This window comes from Phoenix dactylifera, chromosome 4 (genome assembly GCF_051530095.1).
Source record: "Phoenix dactylifera cultivar Ajwa chromosome 4, Ajwa_hap1_PhDact_Kaust_v1.1, whole genome shotgun sequence".
In the NCBI taxonomy this organism is placed as follows: Eukaryota; Viridiplantae; Streptophyta; class Magnoliopsida; order Arecales; family Arecaceae; genus Phoenix; species Phoenix dactylifera.
The window spans coordinates 51261481-51279426 of record NC_143193.1 but is presented as its reverse complement, the minus strand read 5'-3'; the positions used below and the strand labels follow the sequence as shown (position 1 = coordinate 51279426).

The 17946-nt window shown below is 39.3% G+C and overlaps 1 protein-coding gene across 4 annotated transcripts; it reads right to left on the bottom strand.

Moving 5' to 3' along the window:
* Positions 1-5541: 5541 nt before the first annotated feature.
* On the bottom strand, positions 5542-14272 carry PTP1 (protein tyrosine phosphatase 1). Of its 4 annotated transcripts, XM_008783327.3 has the most exons (10): positions 13173-13313; positions 12961-13081; positions 12777-12873; positions 12547-12629; positions 12256-12393; positions 8247-8384; positions 7139-7287; positions 6905-7046; positions 6342-6429; positions 5542-6063 (listed from the first exon to the last, which is right to left on the bottom strand). In XM_008783327.3, exons 2-9 carry the CDS (start codon positions 12976-12978, stop codon positions 6358-6360), a joined length of 837 nt encoding a protein of 278 aa, XP_008781549.3. In that variant the 5' UTR covers positions 12979-13081; positions 13173-13313; the 3' UTR covers positions 5542-6063; positions 6342-6357. The 4 variants fall into 4 exon arrangements, 3 of the variants coding, with proteins under 3 accessions (XP_008781549.3, XP_008781548.3, XP_038989127.3); XR_603154.5 differs by lacking the exons at positions 12961-13081; positions 13173-13313 and adding an exon at positions 13910-14271 and having other exon boundaries at positions 6905-7041; XM_008783326.5 differs by lacking the exons at positions 12961-13081; positions 13173-13313 and adding an exon at positions 13910-14272.
* Positions 14273-17946: the final 3674 nt, after the last annotated feature.

Below are 17946 nucleotides of genomic sequence, written 5' to 3'. Positions count from 1 at the left end.
TTTTTTTAGCCTTTCCCTATAAACTAGTTTATCTTTAGATTATTATTGTTTTCACTTTATGTTGTCGGTTTGAGATAGGACCATAATTTCATAAAAGCCTATGCCCCTTGAAAACACACATTGAGCTTTACAAATTATTTTCAAATCCTCGAAAGGCAACTAGGAAATTTTACTTGAATCTGGTGAAACCTAAATCAATTTGAAAGACCCCACTTTCATTAGATTAACATGCAAAGATTTTGCATGATCCAAACCAAGGAGAGCAGTACCTAAGGTTCTGATATTTTGTTATCACCTGTGCTAATTCGAAGGTAACCGAGACCATGTCAAAAGTCGTCTTTTATTCCAGATTGTTGATTTTATTCTGAATGTTAATTATATATTTAGGATTTTGAATTCTAGAGTATGACAACTCGCAGCGGTACATCTTACTCACATGAGATGTTGACCAACCCAAACCAACAGGTGTTAGATGCCATAGCAGCATTAGAAACCAGATTAGGGGCAAGAATCACTGACCTTGAAACTAGGCTAAACACCCGCTTGACTATGGCTGAAAATTCAATCACCAACCTCCAAGTTACTCACAACGATGGAGAGTCTGAACTTGGTGAGATTGAACACCCCCGCCCCAGAGGCCTTGGGCCACAACACCAAAGGGACTATCTAAGAGCACGTGAGACACCAGATGAGCATGTAATGCGCAGTATTAAGATCGATGCACCAAGTTATGATGGTCGTCTTGACCCAAAAGTCTTCATTGATTGGCTCGCTGATATGGACCATTACTTTGAATGGTATAGCCTGTCTGAAGATCGCAGAGTTCGTTTTGCAAAAATGAAGCTCATTGGTCCTGCAAAATTGCATTGGAACACAATAAAAAATATGCTTGCTAGAGCTAGACAACCCCCAGTGGTACATTGGGATGAAATGAAGGAGAAGTTAAAAGAAAAATATCTCCCAACATCCTATAAGAGTCGTCTGTTAGATCAGTGGCAACGACTGATTCAAGGAAACAAACCTGTGTCTGAGTACATCGCTCGTTTTGATGAGTTCTTCATGCGATGTGATGCACGCGAGAGTGTGGAGTTGACCCTTTCTAGGTTTAGGTCCGGATTGCGAGAAGATCTACAAAGAGAGCTTATTCTACGCGAGGTCAATTCATTAGAACATGCCTATCAACTTGTCCAAGACATTGAGCGTTATACTAATAAGACAACCTTTAGGCGATTCGATCTTAAGGAGACCAATTATAAGTTCACCCACGGTAATCAAACTAATACTTGGAGTAAGCCTAATATTAGAAATCAAGCGACCGAGTCCCCAAAAATTAATGATCAAAGAATAAGGGAATTTTAAGTGAACCACCCAAAATTTCTCGAGATCAGTGTTACAGATGTTTTGGTTTTGGGCATAAAGCTAGTCAATGTCCTACTAAGAAAACACTGGTCATCGAAGAAGATAAAAATGATGAAGAGAATGAGTTGGTCCATGAACCAGAGGTAGACCCTGAAGAGTCAGATGAAGGTGAGGAACCCGGCTCACTTGAGGGTTCCACCCCTTTAGGCGTAGTTAGGTGTGTCCTTACACAACCTAAGCAAGAAGATGATGACTGGAGACGTCGATCCATATTTCACACCTATATCAAATGTGGGGAACATAGCTGTAAGGTTATCATCGACAGTGGGAATAGTGTCAATGTTGTATCCACAAGAACTGTCAAGAAGCTACAGTTAAAGACAGTGCCTCACCCTAACCCTTATAATGTGTCTTGGGTGGATAAAACCGCTATACCAGTCACTGAGCGTTGTCTAGTCCAAATCAACTTTTCTGAATATAATGATAAGGTCTGGTGTGATGTTATTCCCATGGACGTTGGACACATCATCCTTGGTAGACCGTGGCTTTATGATTTGGATGTGACCATTTATGGCAAATCCAATTCCTTTTCTTTTGTTCACCAAGGAAAGAAAATTCGACTAAACCCTCTACCGCCTAGACCTTCTATTGCTGGAAAGAAGGATGTGAAGGTTGAAAAGCACCTTCAAATCATTAGTCCTAAGGAATTTGAGAAAGCAGCAGCCCAAGGATCCATAGTCATTGTGTTAGTGTCCAAAGAAGTTGTTCCTGATTTTCAAGTAGATTTTTCGAAGGAAGTTCATCATGTTCTGGAAGAATTTAGGGATCTCTTTCCTGAGGACCTTCCTGATGAGCTTCCCCCTATGCGTGACATTCAGCACGCCATAGACTTGGTTCCAGGGGCGACTCTCCCGAACTTGCCTCATTATAGACTAAATCCGATTGAACACGCTGAATTGAAACGGCAAGTTGATGAACTACTCCAAAAAGGGTTCATCCGAGAAAGTCTTAGCCCGTGTGCGGTGCCGGCGCTTCTAACGCCCAAAAAAGACGGCACTTGGAGAATGTGTGTGGATAGCAGGGCAATTAATAAGATAACGGTTAAATATCGGTTTCCAATACCTCGATTGGATGACATGCTTGATATGATGGCAGGTGCCACTATCTTTTCCAAAATTGACCTTAAGAGTGGTTACCACCAAATCCGTATCCGCCCAGGTGATGAATGGAAAACAGCTTTCAAAACCAAGGATGGGTTATACGAGTGGCTAGTCATGCCCTTTGGATTAACAAATGCACCTAGTACATTTATGCGAATTATGACCCAAGTGCTAAGACCTTTCATGGGTAAATTCCTTGTAGTCTACTTTGACGATATCTTAATTTATAGCAAAAACAAGGAACAACACCTTGAGCACCTACGTTTGGTTTGCAATTCACTAAGAAAAGAAAGCCTATATGCGAATCTTAAGAAGTGTTCATTTATGACTGATCGTGTAATCTTCTTAGGATTCGTTGTTTCTTCTGAGGGTGTTTCAGCAGACCCCCAGAAGGTCCAAGCTATTCTTGAATGGCCCGAACCCACTACATTATTTGAGGTGCGAAGCTTCCACGGCCTAGCCACCTTTTATAGAAGGTTCATCAAGAATTTTAGTACGATCACTGCACCGATTACGGATTGTATCCGGAAAGGTGAATTTCATTGGACCGTTGCGGCCTCAAGGGCATTCCAAGAGATCAAGACTAGAATGACTGAAGCCCCGGTAATGCGCCTCCCAGATTTTACTAAAGTTTTCGAAGTCTCTTGTGACGCATCTGGTATAGGTATAGGTGGTGTCTTAAGCCAAGAAAAACATCCTATCGCATACTTTAGTGAAAAGCTGAATGATGCCAAACGAAAATATTCCACCTATGACAAAGAATTTTATGCAGTTGTACAAGCGCTGCGTCACTATTTGCTACCTCAGGAATTCGTATTATATTCCGACCATGAAGCTTTGAGGTACTTAAATTCCCAAAAGCGATTGAGTTCACGACACGGAAAGTGGGCTGAATTTCTTCAAGAATATACCTTCGTGTTGTGTCACAAGGCAGGTATTGACAACAAAGCAGCTGACGCCTTAAGCCGGCGTGTAGCATTACTTTTTTCAGTAAGCATAAATGTTACTGGATTTGAACGTATGATTGACGATTATGCAACTTGTCCAGACTTCGCTGAGATCTATGCGAGCGTCTTAGAAGGTTGCACCAGGGACAATAGTGATTACCTTGTGGTTGATGCCTTTCTGTTCCGAGGAAACAAGCTATGTATCCCTCAAACATCCCTTAGAGATTTCCTTGTTTGGGAACTTCATGCGGGAGGAATAGCTGGCCATTTTGGTAGAAATAAGACCATTGATATGGTCGAACAAAGATTTTATTGGCCTAGTTTAAAACGGGATGTTGCAAAAATTGTTAGTCAGTGTCGTACTTGTCAACTATCCAAACAGCGCAAACAAAACACTGGATTATATACTCCCCTTCCTGTCCCAGATCGTCCTTGGCAGGACATTAGTATGGATTTTGTGCTAGGATTGCCAAAGACTAGAAGTAAGCATGATTCCATTCTCGTGGTAGTGGATCGGTTCTCTAAGATGGCACATTTTCTACCCACTTCCAAGACTTCTGATGCCTCCAAAGTTGCGAGGATTATCTTTGATGAGGTCGTTAGGCTCCACGGGCTTCCAACCTCGATAGTGACTGATAAAGATGTCAAATTTGTTAGTTATTTTTGGAAGAACCTCTGGAACTTTATGGATACTAAGCTTAAATATTCCACAGCCTATCACCCTCAGACAGACGGGCAAACTGAGGTGGTCAACCGCAGTCTAGGAATCCTTCTACGATGTTTAGTAGGTGACCACCCAGGTAATTGGGATCTTCTTCTATCCATAGCTGAATTCGCCTACAATAGCTCTGTAAACAGGACCACTGGCTTGAGCCCTTTTGAAATTGTCTTAGGCTATGTACCGCGAAAACCTGTTGATCTTATCCCAGTAGCCCCTAACAATAGAATCTCTGAGACCGCTGAATCCTTTGCGCAACACATGCAAAATTTACATAAAGAGATTAAGAAGAAAATTGAAATCAACAATGCGAGATATAAAACGGCCGTTGACTTACATCAACGTTATCAAGAATTTAGAGTGGGTGATGATGTAATGATCAGAATCAAACCTGAACGGTTTCCACCAGGAGCCGTTAGGAAATTGCACGCCCGAAGTATGGGTCCATACAAAATTCTGAAACGGGTTGGATCTAATGCATATGTGGTGGATATTCCAAGTGATTTTGGGATTAATCCAGTTTTTAACGTAGAAGACTTAGTTGCCTACCGAGGTCCGACAACTATTCCTACAGACCCACTCAATGAGCCTGACACTGACTGCACATCCAATTTTGAGAACATATCCCCTGCCCCTGCCTTGCCTCCTGTACCTTTTTCTCCGCAGATCACAGACACAGTGGAACAGATTTTGGATGATCAGATTGTTAGTACGCAGAACGGTGGTTATCAGCGATACCTGGTCAGATGGCATGGTCGACCTCCGTCAGATGATACTTGGATTAGCAGAGATGAGCTTCAGCGACTTGCTTCAGACCTGTTGGAGCATTACCAGACATCCGTTTCGCCAGAGGCGAACTCTTCTCCGCTGAGGGGAGTTGGTGGGGACATAAACCACCGTTTCCAGCATGTATACAGGCGTCGCCGGCGTGCATAGCACTTAGGCCACCCTAGTTTTATTTTCTTATGTATTTTCATTTATTTCTTATGTATTTTCGTCTTTTATTAGTTGCTGGCTTGTTTGATTGTATTTAGCTAGTGTAATGACCCATGATGTTGTTGGATCATGAGTAGTTACATGATCATTTGTGGGGATCATGGGTAGTTGCATAGGGGACTAATATGGCACCCCCATATCTACTGTTTGGTCAGAATATTTTGATTAAAAAAAAAAACGTTGCTTTGTCATCTGGTGGACTCCAGAACTCCTCTCTCCTCCTTTCCCCTTCTTATTTTCCCCTCTAAATCATCTGTCCCGCATCAAAGGCATTTAAAAAAAATCCGAAGAAAGCACAAAAGGGGATTCCATCAAAAAGCCACAGAAAACTGCCACATTGCCAGAGGTCAAGCTCTTTCTATTTTGTTGGTAGCAAGTAGAACCTTTAATATCTCTTGATATATAAAAATTAATATTAATCAAGCAAAAGAACTCTCGGAAACACCATGTACTCAAGCTAAATAATGACACTGTTCTATTCTCATAAAAATGTAAGAATCTCATGTTTGGGAATCTTTTGATACGTGTCAATAAAACAATATGTAATGTCCTCAAAAGTTATAACTGTCTTTGCAGTTGCTTGATTTCTTCCAAAGGAGATGCCGCTTATGGAGAATCAACTGGCTCTAGAAATGAGAATGTGATAACCAAATGTAATTGACCCATAGTCATGAGGGTTAAGCTTCATGCACCACTTGACTTTTGGAAATTGTTTGGGGCTTGCATCTTCACTATAGTTCATTTTCATTGCCTCGCTGCATCAGAACAGCAGCACTGTAGAGGCCACGAAGAGTGCATATTCAAATTCTGATACAGGAACATTGGTGCAGTAACTGCCTTCTAACATTTTGATAAGATAACAGATTGCCAAACTTCATAATCTCTGCATCGATCGCAAAGTTAGTTACGAAAAATAGCATCATTAACATACAACAACTTTTTTTCTGTGAAAAAGACTACAACATTGTAAGCTACCCTCATATGAAGCAGATGTCTGGTAGTTTACAAGAACCCGTTCTCATTTTCTTTTTGCTAGTCTCAATTTGTCCATGGCCATGCAATCATGCAGGCAGGCAGGTGCTTGTGAATGTTTAAATACATGCCAAAAATGTGGCATAATACTCCGTGCAATATGAAAACATTTATAAGAATGTAACCCACCTTTGAAAGCTCTTTCTTATTGATTGGACTTCAACACAAGCTCTTCTAGTTCATCAACAATTGCAGCATAGCAAAAGAAAAACTGCTCCTGAAAATCATTAAACAAAAGAAAATTTTCAGCCATTTCGAAAATCAAGAACAAGTGTTTTCACAATGTACTATATTTTAGTTTTAGACTCGGCAATTTTCTCATATGTATTTGCCATTTTAGCAGTCCGGAAAAACATGGGTTAAAAAAATGTTATTCAGAACCAGTTCTCAAATTTTTCATATTCACACCCATGTCTAATGATTTTAGTATCTACAGTCTCATTTAATCATTTTTACCTTTGAACAATTTATTTTTTCAATATCATACTGCAAAATATTTAGGAAAAATCATCAAATTCCTACTAACAAGTCAAATGTTTCAAAGATCAGTTAATGATATATTTTCCTTTTCTTTACATAATATAATCATTTCCTATTGAACTACCCCTAATTCTATTATGTAACCCCAACCTAACATAATATTTTAAAAAAAATCAACTAAAATAAATATAAAAACAAGAAAAAAGATATACCATTGTCTGAACCATCCCTATCCGCTGAGATCTGAAATCAGCAACAGTTTTAAGAAGATCTAATGAAGACATATCACCGATAAGGATCCTTTGGATGGTATTGTGAATGGTACAATATGTACCAGTCCTTCCAATGCCTGCACTGAGCAAAAAGAACATGACCATATCAGATGGGGATATTTTGAGAATAAGCATGTCGGGATGAAGTAGAGGGTATCAATTTAAAGTTCAAACCTGCAGTGCACAACTATAGGGCCAAGATCAGGCGGGACATGATACATCCTCTTCAGAATTTCCCGAACAGAGCTGGTATCACCAGGCACCCCATGATCAGGCCATTCAGGATACTGAATATGGAGAACAGGCAGGGCAAGCTCCTCTGACTACAAGAAAAGAACAGGCAAATGAACTTTATATAAAGGAAAAGGGCTTCAGATAAAAACAGGAATGTCGAAACTAAACTAAAACCAGCGCTGGAGATGTGAATGCATATGTTTGTTTGTATGTATAACTTTCTCAAAACAAAGAAAAAGAGAGTATATAGGAGATTTATGCCGAGTATATTATTATGATTAAGCAGCTGGAGATTTCATTAAATAAAGTAAGTTTGCACACTAAATATGAACAAAATGAAATTTAAAATAAGATTCACTTCTAACTTCAGCTAAGACACATGCCCCTGTGAATCTACCCTCTAATACAAGATTCCCAACACCTCAAGCTCATGAACCAGAAAGAATGATGATCTCTGAACCCTCTGAATAGCTTAAATGAGCTCATTGCCCAGAACTAACAGTCCAAAAGGCAAGCCTTGACAAAGAAGACATTTGGTGTCGTGAAAAGCAACGGCACAACATATCTTCCTTCTATGCAACAAGGAAAAAAACAATTTAGGCCTTTTTCTGCACTATTAGAAATTTAGAATACCACCTATGACTAACACCAACCCCTCTTCCCTGATCCCCCACCCCACCCCACCCACACACGCACACACATAAAAAAAAGGAAAAAGAAAAAGGATAAGGACACGTTTTAACATGAATACACATGCACCCACCCACACACTTGCAGTACATATAAAAATTTCTAGACATAGATAGTCATATCCACACATTTATTGTAGCCACCATCTATTGAGAGTCATATCCACACATTTATTGTAGCCACCATCTATTTTATTCAGAACAAAATTCTCTCTCCATGGCTAGTAATAAAGCAGCAACTGATGAATGATGCTGATACTTAATAAAAAAATGCAACTTTATTCATACAAATATTTACAACTACAGTTAAAAGTATTAAAAAGAAACATAGCATGAAAGTTTCCACTTGAATTCATTACCTCTTTGTGCTTCACCTCCAAGCAACGCAGCACTAATGAAGACTTACTGATTCTTGTACTCTTAGTGAAAACACTTGTTTTTCCAAATTCTCTCAGCCCATTCTCTGATTGAAAATAATCAGCACATTTTTTCATCATCTGCCATTATTTGAAAATTAGATAACTGTTTGATTTCTGGAACCTAATAACAACAATTAGTGAAAGCAAAGTGAAACTGCAAGATGCACTAACAAAATAAGGGAAAAAAGAATGTTGATACCATATATAAAGCACCAAGGCAATCAAAAGTGACTATGAAGGGCAATTAGATTTATACAAGGTAGTCATGAAACTTCATATGAAAACGAAATCGACTCCAACCATGGTATGCTAAACCGGCCCGTACTGAACCGGTTCGGTACAGTGATGGAAAACGGTACCGGCCCATACCGGCTCTCGTACCGGCCAGCCCCAGCCCGTATCGGCCAAGTCAAATTTTTTTAGACTTTTGGAGGCCGAACCGATACCGAACCGGTCCGGTGGTCGACAGGTACGCCTACCGGTACCCGTCCGGTGGCCAGCCGGTACGTCTACCGGTACCGGTTCGGCGATCCTTGATTCGAACTAAAGAACGAAAGTAGTATGAAAGTTGCAAGAGCATGAAATAGAGGAACTCAGAGTCATAGTTAGTAGAGAAAAACTCTGATAAATTATAAACTGCTTTAATGTCAATAATGTGGCAAAAATATTATTATATGCACATTATGTTGGTTGTGAGGGTATTTGAGAGATCATCCGTCTCCTATCCATACAGTCATATACAGTATAATATCTATGTCACAACTCAACTATAAAGCCAAAAAAGAACCCACGAGTATTATAGGGATTTATCCGAGTGGACAGTGTATTTTCCAAAGGGATGACTAGATATTCCTACGTTCTTAAAACTTGTTCACATCTATAGGTGAGGTTAAGCATCGTGCCTCTAAGGCAGCCTATGTGGATAGTAACGACATAGAGTTCTTCCTTTACTGAGTTCAAACCGTGCACTGACACCCATGTATGCCATCATACTAAATGGTCAAGACTAGCAGTCCACCACACAAAACACTGTCATGAGTCAAGGTGCGAACCAAGTGCGCTTGTAAGTAATCCCTTGGCCTAAAGAATAGGCCACCTTACTGTATTTGGAGACTAGTAAATTTGCAGACAAACCCCTGTGTTAACCATGACACCCTAGGCTTTGTCCTTGATAGATGGCAAAGTAATTTACTGGATTCAGATGAGTGAGGTTCAAGCTACCCAACATGGAAACCATCGTAATAGCATAGGTTCCACACTAGAATACAGACGTGGTCAGACACATCAAACCTAATCAAGTAATAACTCGAAAGATTTTGAAAACAATAATTTTACAAAATTATTATTTAATAATTAATTATTTTCTAAAAGGATGCTAACATGATCCACAATTTTAATGAGCCATGAACCGTATGGTTAAGAATCTGACCGTGCTATACTCAATGGTCATACGACAACAATGAAGGCAAAATTGTAGGATATATCTTCTGCATAAATAAGGAGAATAACTGATTTCATCCTATTCACCAAGAGGTTTAATAATGCAATATGGGCTCTATATCCTTATGCTCGACCATGTAGGTGATATGTGACTAAGCGGACCTAAAATGCCAAGTCTTTCATAAGCGGGAACCTAAGTTAATCCATCCAAGAAACTCATCAAGTATATGTCATTTGTCTCCAAGTCAACAAGGATGAGATTCTAGTTGATTGTTCTCTCACGGATTAGATCAAAAAAATCTAGATTTAATTGGAGAAGAGATTGAGCTAGAGAAATAGTCTAGATACAGGGAGTTAGCTAGGTTAGATCAAGTAAGACTGGACCTGAGTCAACCCTAAGTAACATGGATCGGGTCCAAGTCAAGGAGCAGCCAACCAGGGTAGGTGGCTGCTGCGGGGCCAATTTGGCGCACCTTGGGTGGGGTGCGCCAGGAAGAAGAGGGGGAGGCCACTAGATTGATGCCCCTACCTTCTAGGGCTCACCCATGGGATGCTAGGAAGGCACACATATCTAAAGGGGGTGGTCTCTGAGGCCAGTGCCCCTTCCCTCTCCCTCTTGGACTTAGACTCTGTTCAGGACTCTAAATAAGAGGCGTCAAGATAGGAGGCTACCTCATTTTGGCCGAGTCCTCTTAGGACTCAGTAAAGGAGGCATCCCCTCCTCTATAAATAAGGAAGGGAGGTCCCCTAGTTGAGGCATCCATGATCCTAACCTCCATATTCTAACGCTAGGGGAGGGGGGGAAGAGGTGTTAAGGCTAGGATTTCTCCTCCAAGCTCCAGTGTGAGAGAAAAAGAGGGAAAACTTGCGAGACAAGCTAATCTTGTAGTGCATCCCTTTGGTCTGTGGTATTGGAGGCTTGGAGCTATGCAAAGCTCTAGATGGATGTGTGGATTGTAGTGGTTGGGATAGTAATTCTTCGAGGGTTGTATGTTTTCACGATCTCCATGTCTCCTAGCAAGTATAGTTCTCTCATATTATGTATGATATCTATGCTCTCATGGTAATTTATTGAAAAATAGTGATTTTGTCCGCACTTATATCTTATTCTATTGCGTAATATCACATCAAAAGGCTCCCCACATCCTTCATATCCGATGGAAGTACATGCATATACAGACTGTCATCTTGGAGTATCATTACTTAGATATTAAGGTTTCAAGAACTCCAAACATGAATGAAGTGTAACAACATAAATCAGAAGCATAAGCAAGGGTGGATAACATGCGAGAGCAGGAAAGTAGCAATCCTAGAGACAAGCATTCAAGAGTCTCTAATAAAATATCGTTGTCTAAATGCATCATATGAGATGTTTATTTAATATCACTTTATACCAACACTATTAAAAATGCAAGTGTGAAGTGGCAAAAGAGCATAGAATCATTCAGATTTTAAGTTTTTCACAAATTTGGTGGCAATGGCTTTTGATACCAGCATTGAAGCTTGTAATAGTTCGTAGGAAGGCAGATAAACAAGTTTCTAGAGTAAATGTGGCACACAAGTTAGAAGGTTCCTACAGCTCATAAAAGAGATTGAGGATGTGCACCAAAGATTTACTTTTTCGTTCTTTTGTTATTCTTTTTTTTTTACTGGTAATTCTTCATTTTGAGATCTCTATCAAGGCCTATCCCTTCTTTAATTCCACTCTGTTACAAAATACTAGGTTATAACCATTACCAAAGAGTCCGTCCAACATGTAGAAGAATAGCCCTAAAAGGATTTACATGAAGGCTGCACATCAGATTCATCAACACTTCATGTTTTTTGATGACTTGGTCTTCGTGCACCTTCATGGAGGTCTACCAACATGCTGAATGATACAATCATTAAAGTCTTTGCTTTACAAACTTATGTTCATACATCATAATTAGATGATTAGGATTTCTATCAATTATAGGTTTCATATTCTTCATTCATAAAACTAGGCATTCTATAAATACCCTTCAGACCTAAAGGCTGAAAATTTGTTCAAAAATATTCAAAGTTAGATATAGGAAATGACCGTAGAAAATCTTTAAATAAGATACATGTGATGCCTCAGTGTTCAGATTTAAAAGGAAAATGTGGCAATCAAAAAAATCAGCCTATATTATCGTTACTCCTTACCCAGGCACACCAGTAGCAATGCCATATCTCGTGACATATAAGTAAATAGCTCAAAGAACAGTCCAATGTTAGCTTTTACTGAGTTGTCATGCTACTTATACTTCTATCAATGACCAATATGCAGGTGCCTTTTGACTTCATACTGAAACGGTATGAAAATTCTTGTAGATAGAAGGACATGCAAAAGCACAAACCAAGTAGCAATCCAGTAGTGGTTATTACCATAGGTTTTGAATGGCTTCTTCTTATAAGTATCAATAAGAATAAAGACTTGTAATCAAACAACATTCAGGTGGTTCATTGCATCTTTCATAACAGAGTGAAAAAACACAACTTCATGTACCTTGGGATTATCAACAAGAGTAAGCATCACGATTACAGGGCAGCGATACTGAATTATCATCTCCCAGAAATCTTCAAAGGTATCTGGAAGTGGACCCTGGGTGGCAATGAAACGTGAAACTCTTCCACTAGAAGCAATCTACACAGGGATACAATAGGGTGAGAAAAATGTTAATTTTGCATATTAGGCACTATTGGTCAATAAATAAATAAATAGCTCTTTAAAAGTTAAACACAGAGCAAGCAAATTGTTATACTGTGCAAATGCATAGAAAAAGATAGCAACTTGTACCGTAACAAAGCTTGCATTGATATAGTCATTCCCCGAAGATTTACTACCACTACTTGAATTAAGAACAACTCTGGTGTCATCAACTGAACAGAGAGGAGAAAACAAAATCAAGCCATTTGTATATTAAATAACTCTGAAGATGCTCACTGCAGAAAAATGTAATAATGTTTGATTTTCTAAAATGAATTCAACCTATTAATCAAGAAAAATGGAAGTATAATTGAAATTACATGGCAGGACATCTATATAGCGATTTTTGCTCAAATTGGCATCTTGAAAAGCTACCCTGCACCTTCTTACCATCTCATCCTTTGTCAACCTCATCTCCTGGGAACATAAGCATGTTCATCCAACATTATCAGGTATTTTTGAGAGGGAAAGAAAAAGGAAGAAAAGGAATTACAAAGTGCCTACTTCAAGAACAAGATACATCCAGATAAAAACACTTGTAAAGACTTGTAAACTTCAAGGAACATATCATCAGACACGGGCTTGTAGAGAAAATTGAAGGAATCAATAGTGCCTGTCCATTTCACTTAAAAGGGAAAGGGCAAAATGCAGTTTGCATTACAAATTTGATGAAGATGCAAAATAACAATGCAGCAATTTGTTCAGGGTATCCACACCAAAATGTCAAGGAGACTTCAGGCAATCTTCCAGTCCCAGCCCCCGAGAAGATAACATTTTATGCAAGAGTCCCAAGACATTAGGCTGCACAAATATATTCTTTAAAATAAAGCAATAAATCAAGATAATTTGACTAAAATGAAATAATTAAAGTTTACTCCCTGATTATGCTTGCATGAGGTGCTTGGTATTCTCCTGGACCTCCGTATTTGTACACCATAAGAATCCATAGGTTGATATCCAGATTGACATGAATATTGTGATGCGCCCAACCATTTTATGGAAGGAAAAAAAAAGGCTTTTGAAGAATGGCTTTTGGGTATCAATTTGATCACTGGACGCATATAGCCTAAAATTGTTATCAAAGATTCAAAAGGAAACAGTAAAATAGTGTTTGAAGTGTGGTTATTCGATGACATGTTGGTTAATAGAATTTCAGCAACCATGGGCTTTTTTTTTGGTAAAACAACCACGGGTTTTTTTTTTTTTTTTTTGGTAAAACAACCACGGATTTTTCAAGAACCAAAAAAGAAAAACAAGTTGTTCCGCTAAAAACTCAACACAACTCGACTAAGCATATGTTTTGTACATAGCCGGTCCCAAGCCCGGATAAAGGAGAACATGAATTCATATAAGTCGTTCCGATAAAGAAGTAGTCCAAAAAAAATGAGGGATCTGGTACCTAGAAACCCTAACGGGCAAAGGGGAAAAGAAGTATCAATTGAAGAAAAAATACCTGCAGCCGATCGAATTCCTGGCTGATCTTGGCGGGGTTTTTGAGCTTCTTCTTGAAGAAGGCGAGGGCTTCGGAGCAGTGCTTCAGCTGGTCGCGCGAGAGGATGAGCGGCGGCGGCGGATCGGAGGAGAGATCAGAGGGATTGAAAGCCGCGGCGCCGGCAGCACCGCCGCCTAAGGAAGAGGAGGAGGATGGAACAGGTGCGCCCGCGGATGCTGTGGCCATCGCCGATCTCCGCCGTGCGCCGCGGCCCGTGGCGTTCCCCGTCTCGCTTCGGAGCGAAGTCTCCCCTTCTTGCCTTTCCAAAGCGAAAGAGTGACTCGGAATCCGGGGCCAGGGAAGTGGAGCGCAAGTCAAGTGGAGAAGTACCGCCACCTCCTTTTTCTTGTTATTTTATCGCACCGATCATGTGCACAGTCTTGGAAACACGTGAGAGATAGTGGATTCCACGTGCACATAATTAGTGGGTTGACTTTTGACATGTCTCTGGCGAGTGTGCCTCAAACTATTTTTCCGTTGAAATTTATAATTAATGGCGAAAGCTTAAAATGCTTGGCTGCGACTCCGGGGAAGCTGCGTCGAAAATTAATACGTTCCCTTCCCAAACAAAAATAATATTTTCTATAACGTTTGGTTCGCAGGGAAAGGAAAGGAAAAGTATGGTCAACGGAAAAGTAATGAGATGCTTTCTGTTTGGTTAAATTTTTCAAAAAAAAAATGAAAAAATTGTATTTTCATAGGAATATTATTTCCATATTTCATGAAAAAGTCTTTTCCATGAGAAACATAGGAAAGTTACTTTCTTATAAGGTGGGAATCACTTCTTTTTTTATTTTTTCCCAAAAAAACCCTTCAGCATTAAAGAAGCATTAAAGAGGCATTAAAGACCTAATTTTTATTAAGGGCATAATAGAAATTATACATAACTTTCACAGAAAAATGGATAGTCAACCAAACATAAGCACTTTGGAAATTTGTCACCTTCTCATGGTCAACCAAACATACCAAAAGTACTTTCCTAGATATCCTCTTCCTAGGAATCTGATTTTTAGAAATCATATTCGTAGAAGAGAAAATACTTCCCACGAACCAAACGAGCCCTAAGGTTTTACGTGTAAGAGATGCTTGTGGATGGCTGGATCCGAATCGGTGAATCTTTTTGCCGACTTTAGTTCAAATACGTAACTACTTTGACATATACCCCCTGTTGAACGCAATACTTTTATATATGAGTTCTTATATGAATCTTGTCGTGCACATGACCCCATAAAAGAAGGTATCAGTTGTTGTGTAAACCACCTCCACGCTGCTGTGGTAAATGCAAAATCTCCGATTCCAGCAAACAATCTTGAACTTCGAACAATCCATCCCCGAGCCATCATACATGGACATCATCATCCATTCAGTGAATGCAGGCCACGGGCATTGTTTCACAAGATCGCCACCAACGGCAAGGTCCTTCAAAATCACTTCGGTAGATTATTTTTTGCACAAATAAATATTCTTAAATAACTATACGAGCAAAAAAAAAAAAATGGTTGATACTCTACGGCCAACAGATCTGATTACTTACCATCTTTCACGTATTGTACGCATAACCCAAGAATTATGGACGGAAAAAAGTACGTCCGGTAGCATAAACGTCAACCAGTAGGGACAGGGCATCAGAAATGTGAAAATTTTGAGAGTAACCAGCAAGCTAGCAAGCGAGCAGGAGAATTATCCTCTCCAAATATAAGACCAGCATGAAATGAAACAAGAGATTGCCTGATAAAATGAATGTCCTGAAGTAGAGACTGTTATCACTGGTGTTGATGACACAATATTGTTGATCCATTGGATTACCATTAAAGAATCGAAGCGAGTTTGTATCTTTCACATGAAAGAAGGATTTGCCTTCTCCGTTCCGCTAAAAACAAAAGTAATAATAAAAATAATACTCCCTCAATCGAGAATATATTGATGTAGCCTAGCTCGAAGAACAGAAACACAAGGAGACATGACAGCCAAATTCTAAAGAATTTTAAATTGTAAATAGCAATTGAGAGGCTCTCCCAAGCTGCATATAATTCAACTTCAGCAACTGTGGTGGATTGAAAGTATGGCTACCGCCAAATAATACATTACCAAACTCATCTCTAGTAATAAACCTTGCTCTTGCAGCATGTTCTCTTGTTGAACTATTAAGACTTTGTGTGGATTCGTGAGGACGTATATTTAGTCCCACATCGGTTATTCGCTCGATAGATCTTGGATAGTGGACCGAAATTGGTGAAGTATGGAGAGGCATTTGTTATGCTAGCAATACCTTTCTTATGGAAAAATATGCCGGTGCCTTGCATTCCACAATAACTAGTTATCATGAGATATAGAAGAAATTTTATACCCTGATAGGGCTGGCATCTAAATATCTTCAGCCACCTATGAGAATATGCTTGGCATCCTCTTATTGATTGGCATAATTTAGAGTGAGTTGTAATTTGACTATAAAAATTACGCACATAGATTGCTAAAGTTTTCCCATACAAAACTAGACTTTAAGATCAAATGACCCATACCCTTGGCCATACATGCTAGATGCTTGCCTCTAAGATTATGAGCATCCAAGCCTGCCATATTTTTCGGTTGACAGGCAACATTTCAAAACTTCTTTTGGTTAGAATCATGTTCTAAGAAAAACTTCCAAAGCCCCCAACTTGTTAAGAACACCTTAAGGAATGGATCAATTTGCCACTAGATACACTAAATGTGGAGGCCAAGACTGATTAGAGAAATATTAATCTACCAGTTTGTAATAAGTGTTTCCACTTCCAACTATCCCACAAGGCATTAATTCCGTCAAGAAGGAGCTCAAAATCACAAGGTCTCGAGCTCGATCGCTTGTAAGATATTCAAAATTCTCTGTTGAGTAGTTGATTAAAACTGAACAAGATATGTGATTTTGTCACATTCATTGGATTCTCAGAGCACACGCAATAAGACTTCAAAGTATTCTTGAGAACTATTCCATTGCTAGTAGTAGCTTTAGCAAGGAGAAATGAGAAGAGAAAAAGACAATCTAGATTGATAGGGAACCAGCTAACCTATAGCAGCAGTATCATGAAGAGACATGCACATCATATCGAAATATAATATAAAGGAAAATACGGGACAACAGACAGCCCTGATAGTTCAATGGATGCGAAGAATCAGATTACAGTAGATCTATTAACTTAACACCCAGAAAAAGAAATTATAAATATGCCTTTCAATCCGGATACTGAATGCAACATAAAATCCATAGAGTAGAAGTATTATGCAAATATATCATAACTTCACTTGATCATAGGTTCTCTCCTTGTCCTCTTTAACAAAGTATTCCTCTTAGAAGCATGTTTAGCAAAATGAAGAATTTTCTGTGCTAACAAATCATTATCCATAATGCTCCTCCTTTTACAAAAACAAGCCGAGGCGGCACTCCCTAAGGGATCTCCTATCCTTAGATTTCACGGTCTAGTTTTAGCTATGGATAAGGCAGGGGTAAGGACTAGGTTAATGGCGGAGAAGGATTGATAGGTGTACCCACCTCCTTTTTATGAGAAAGCCTTAGGGCTCGTTCGGTTCGCGGGAAGCATTTTTCCTCCTAGGAATATGATTCCTGGGAAACAAATTTCTAGGAAGAGGATGCCTAGAAATGTACTTTTGGCATGTTTGGTTGACCATGAGAAAGTGACAAATTTCCAAAGTGCTTATGTTTGGTTGGTCATCCACTTTCCTAGGAAAGTTATGTATAATTCCTATTATGCCCTTAATAAAAATTAGATCTTTAATGCCTCTCCAATGCTTCTTTAATTCTGAAGGGCCAATTAAAGAAAAAGTAAAAATGGAATGATTCCCACCTCATGGGAAAGTAGCTTTCCCATGTTTCTCATGAGAAAGACTTTCCAATGAAATGTGGGAATCATATTCCCATGGGAATATAACTTTCCCGTTTCTCTCCTTTGAAAACTCCAACCAAACAAGAGGCATTTCATTATTTTTCCGTTGACCACACTTTT

Bases quoted from the DNA above. Each gene is read 5' to 3' on its own strand.
- PTP1 (XM_008783326.5), bottom strand. From the start codon at position 14,134: ATGGCCACAGCATCCGCGGGCGCACCTGTTCCATCCTCCTCCTCTTCC. The intron at 12,874-13,909 runs GTATTTTTTCTT...TTATGTTCCCAG, and splicing joins AGGAATTCGATCGGCTGCAG to GAGATGAGGTTGACAAAGGA. The intron at 12,630-12,776 runs GTAATTTCAATT...CTCTCTGTTCAG, and splicing joins CTATATAGATGTCCTGCCAT to TTGATGACACCAGAGTTGTT.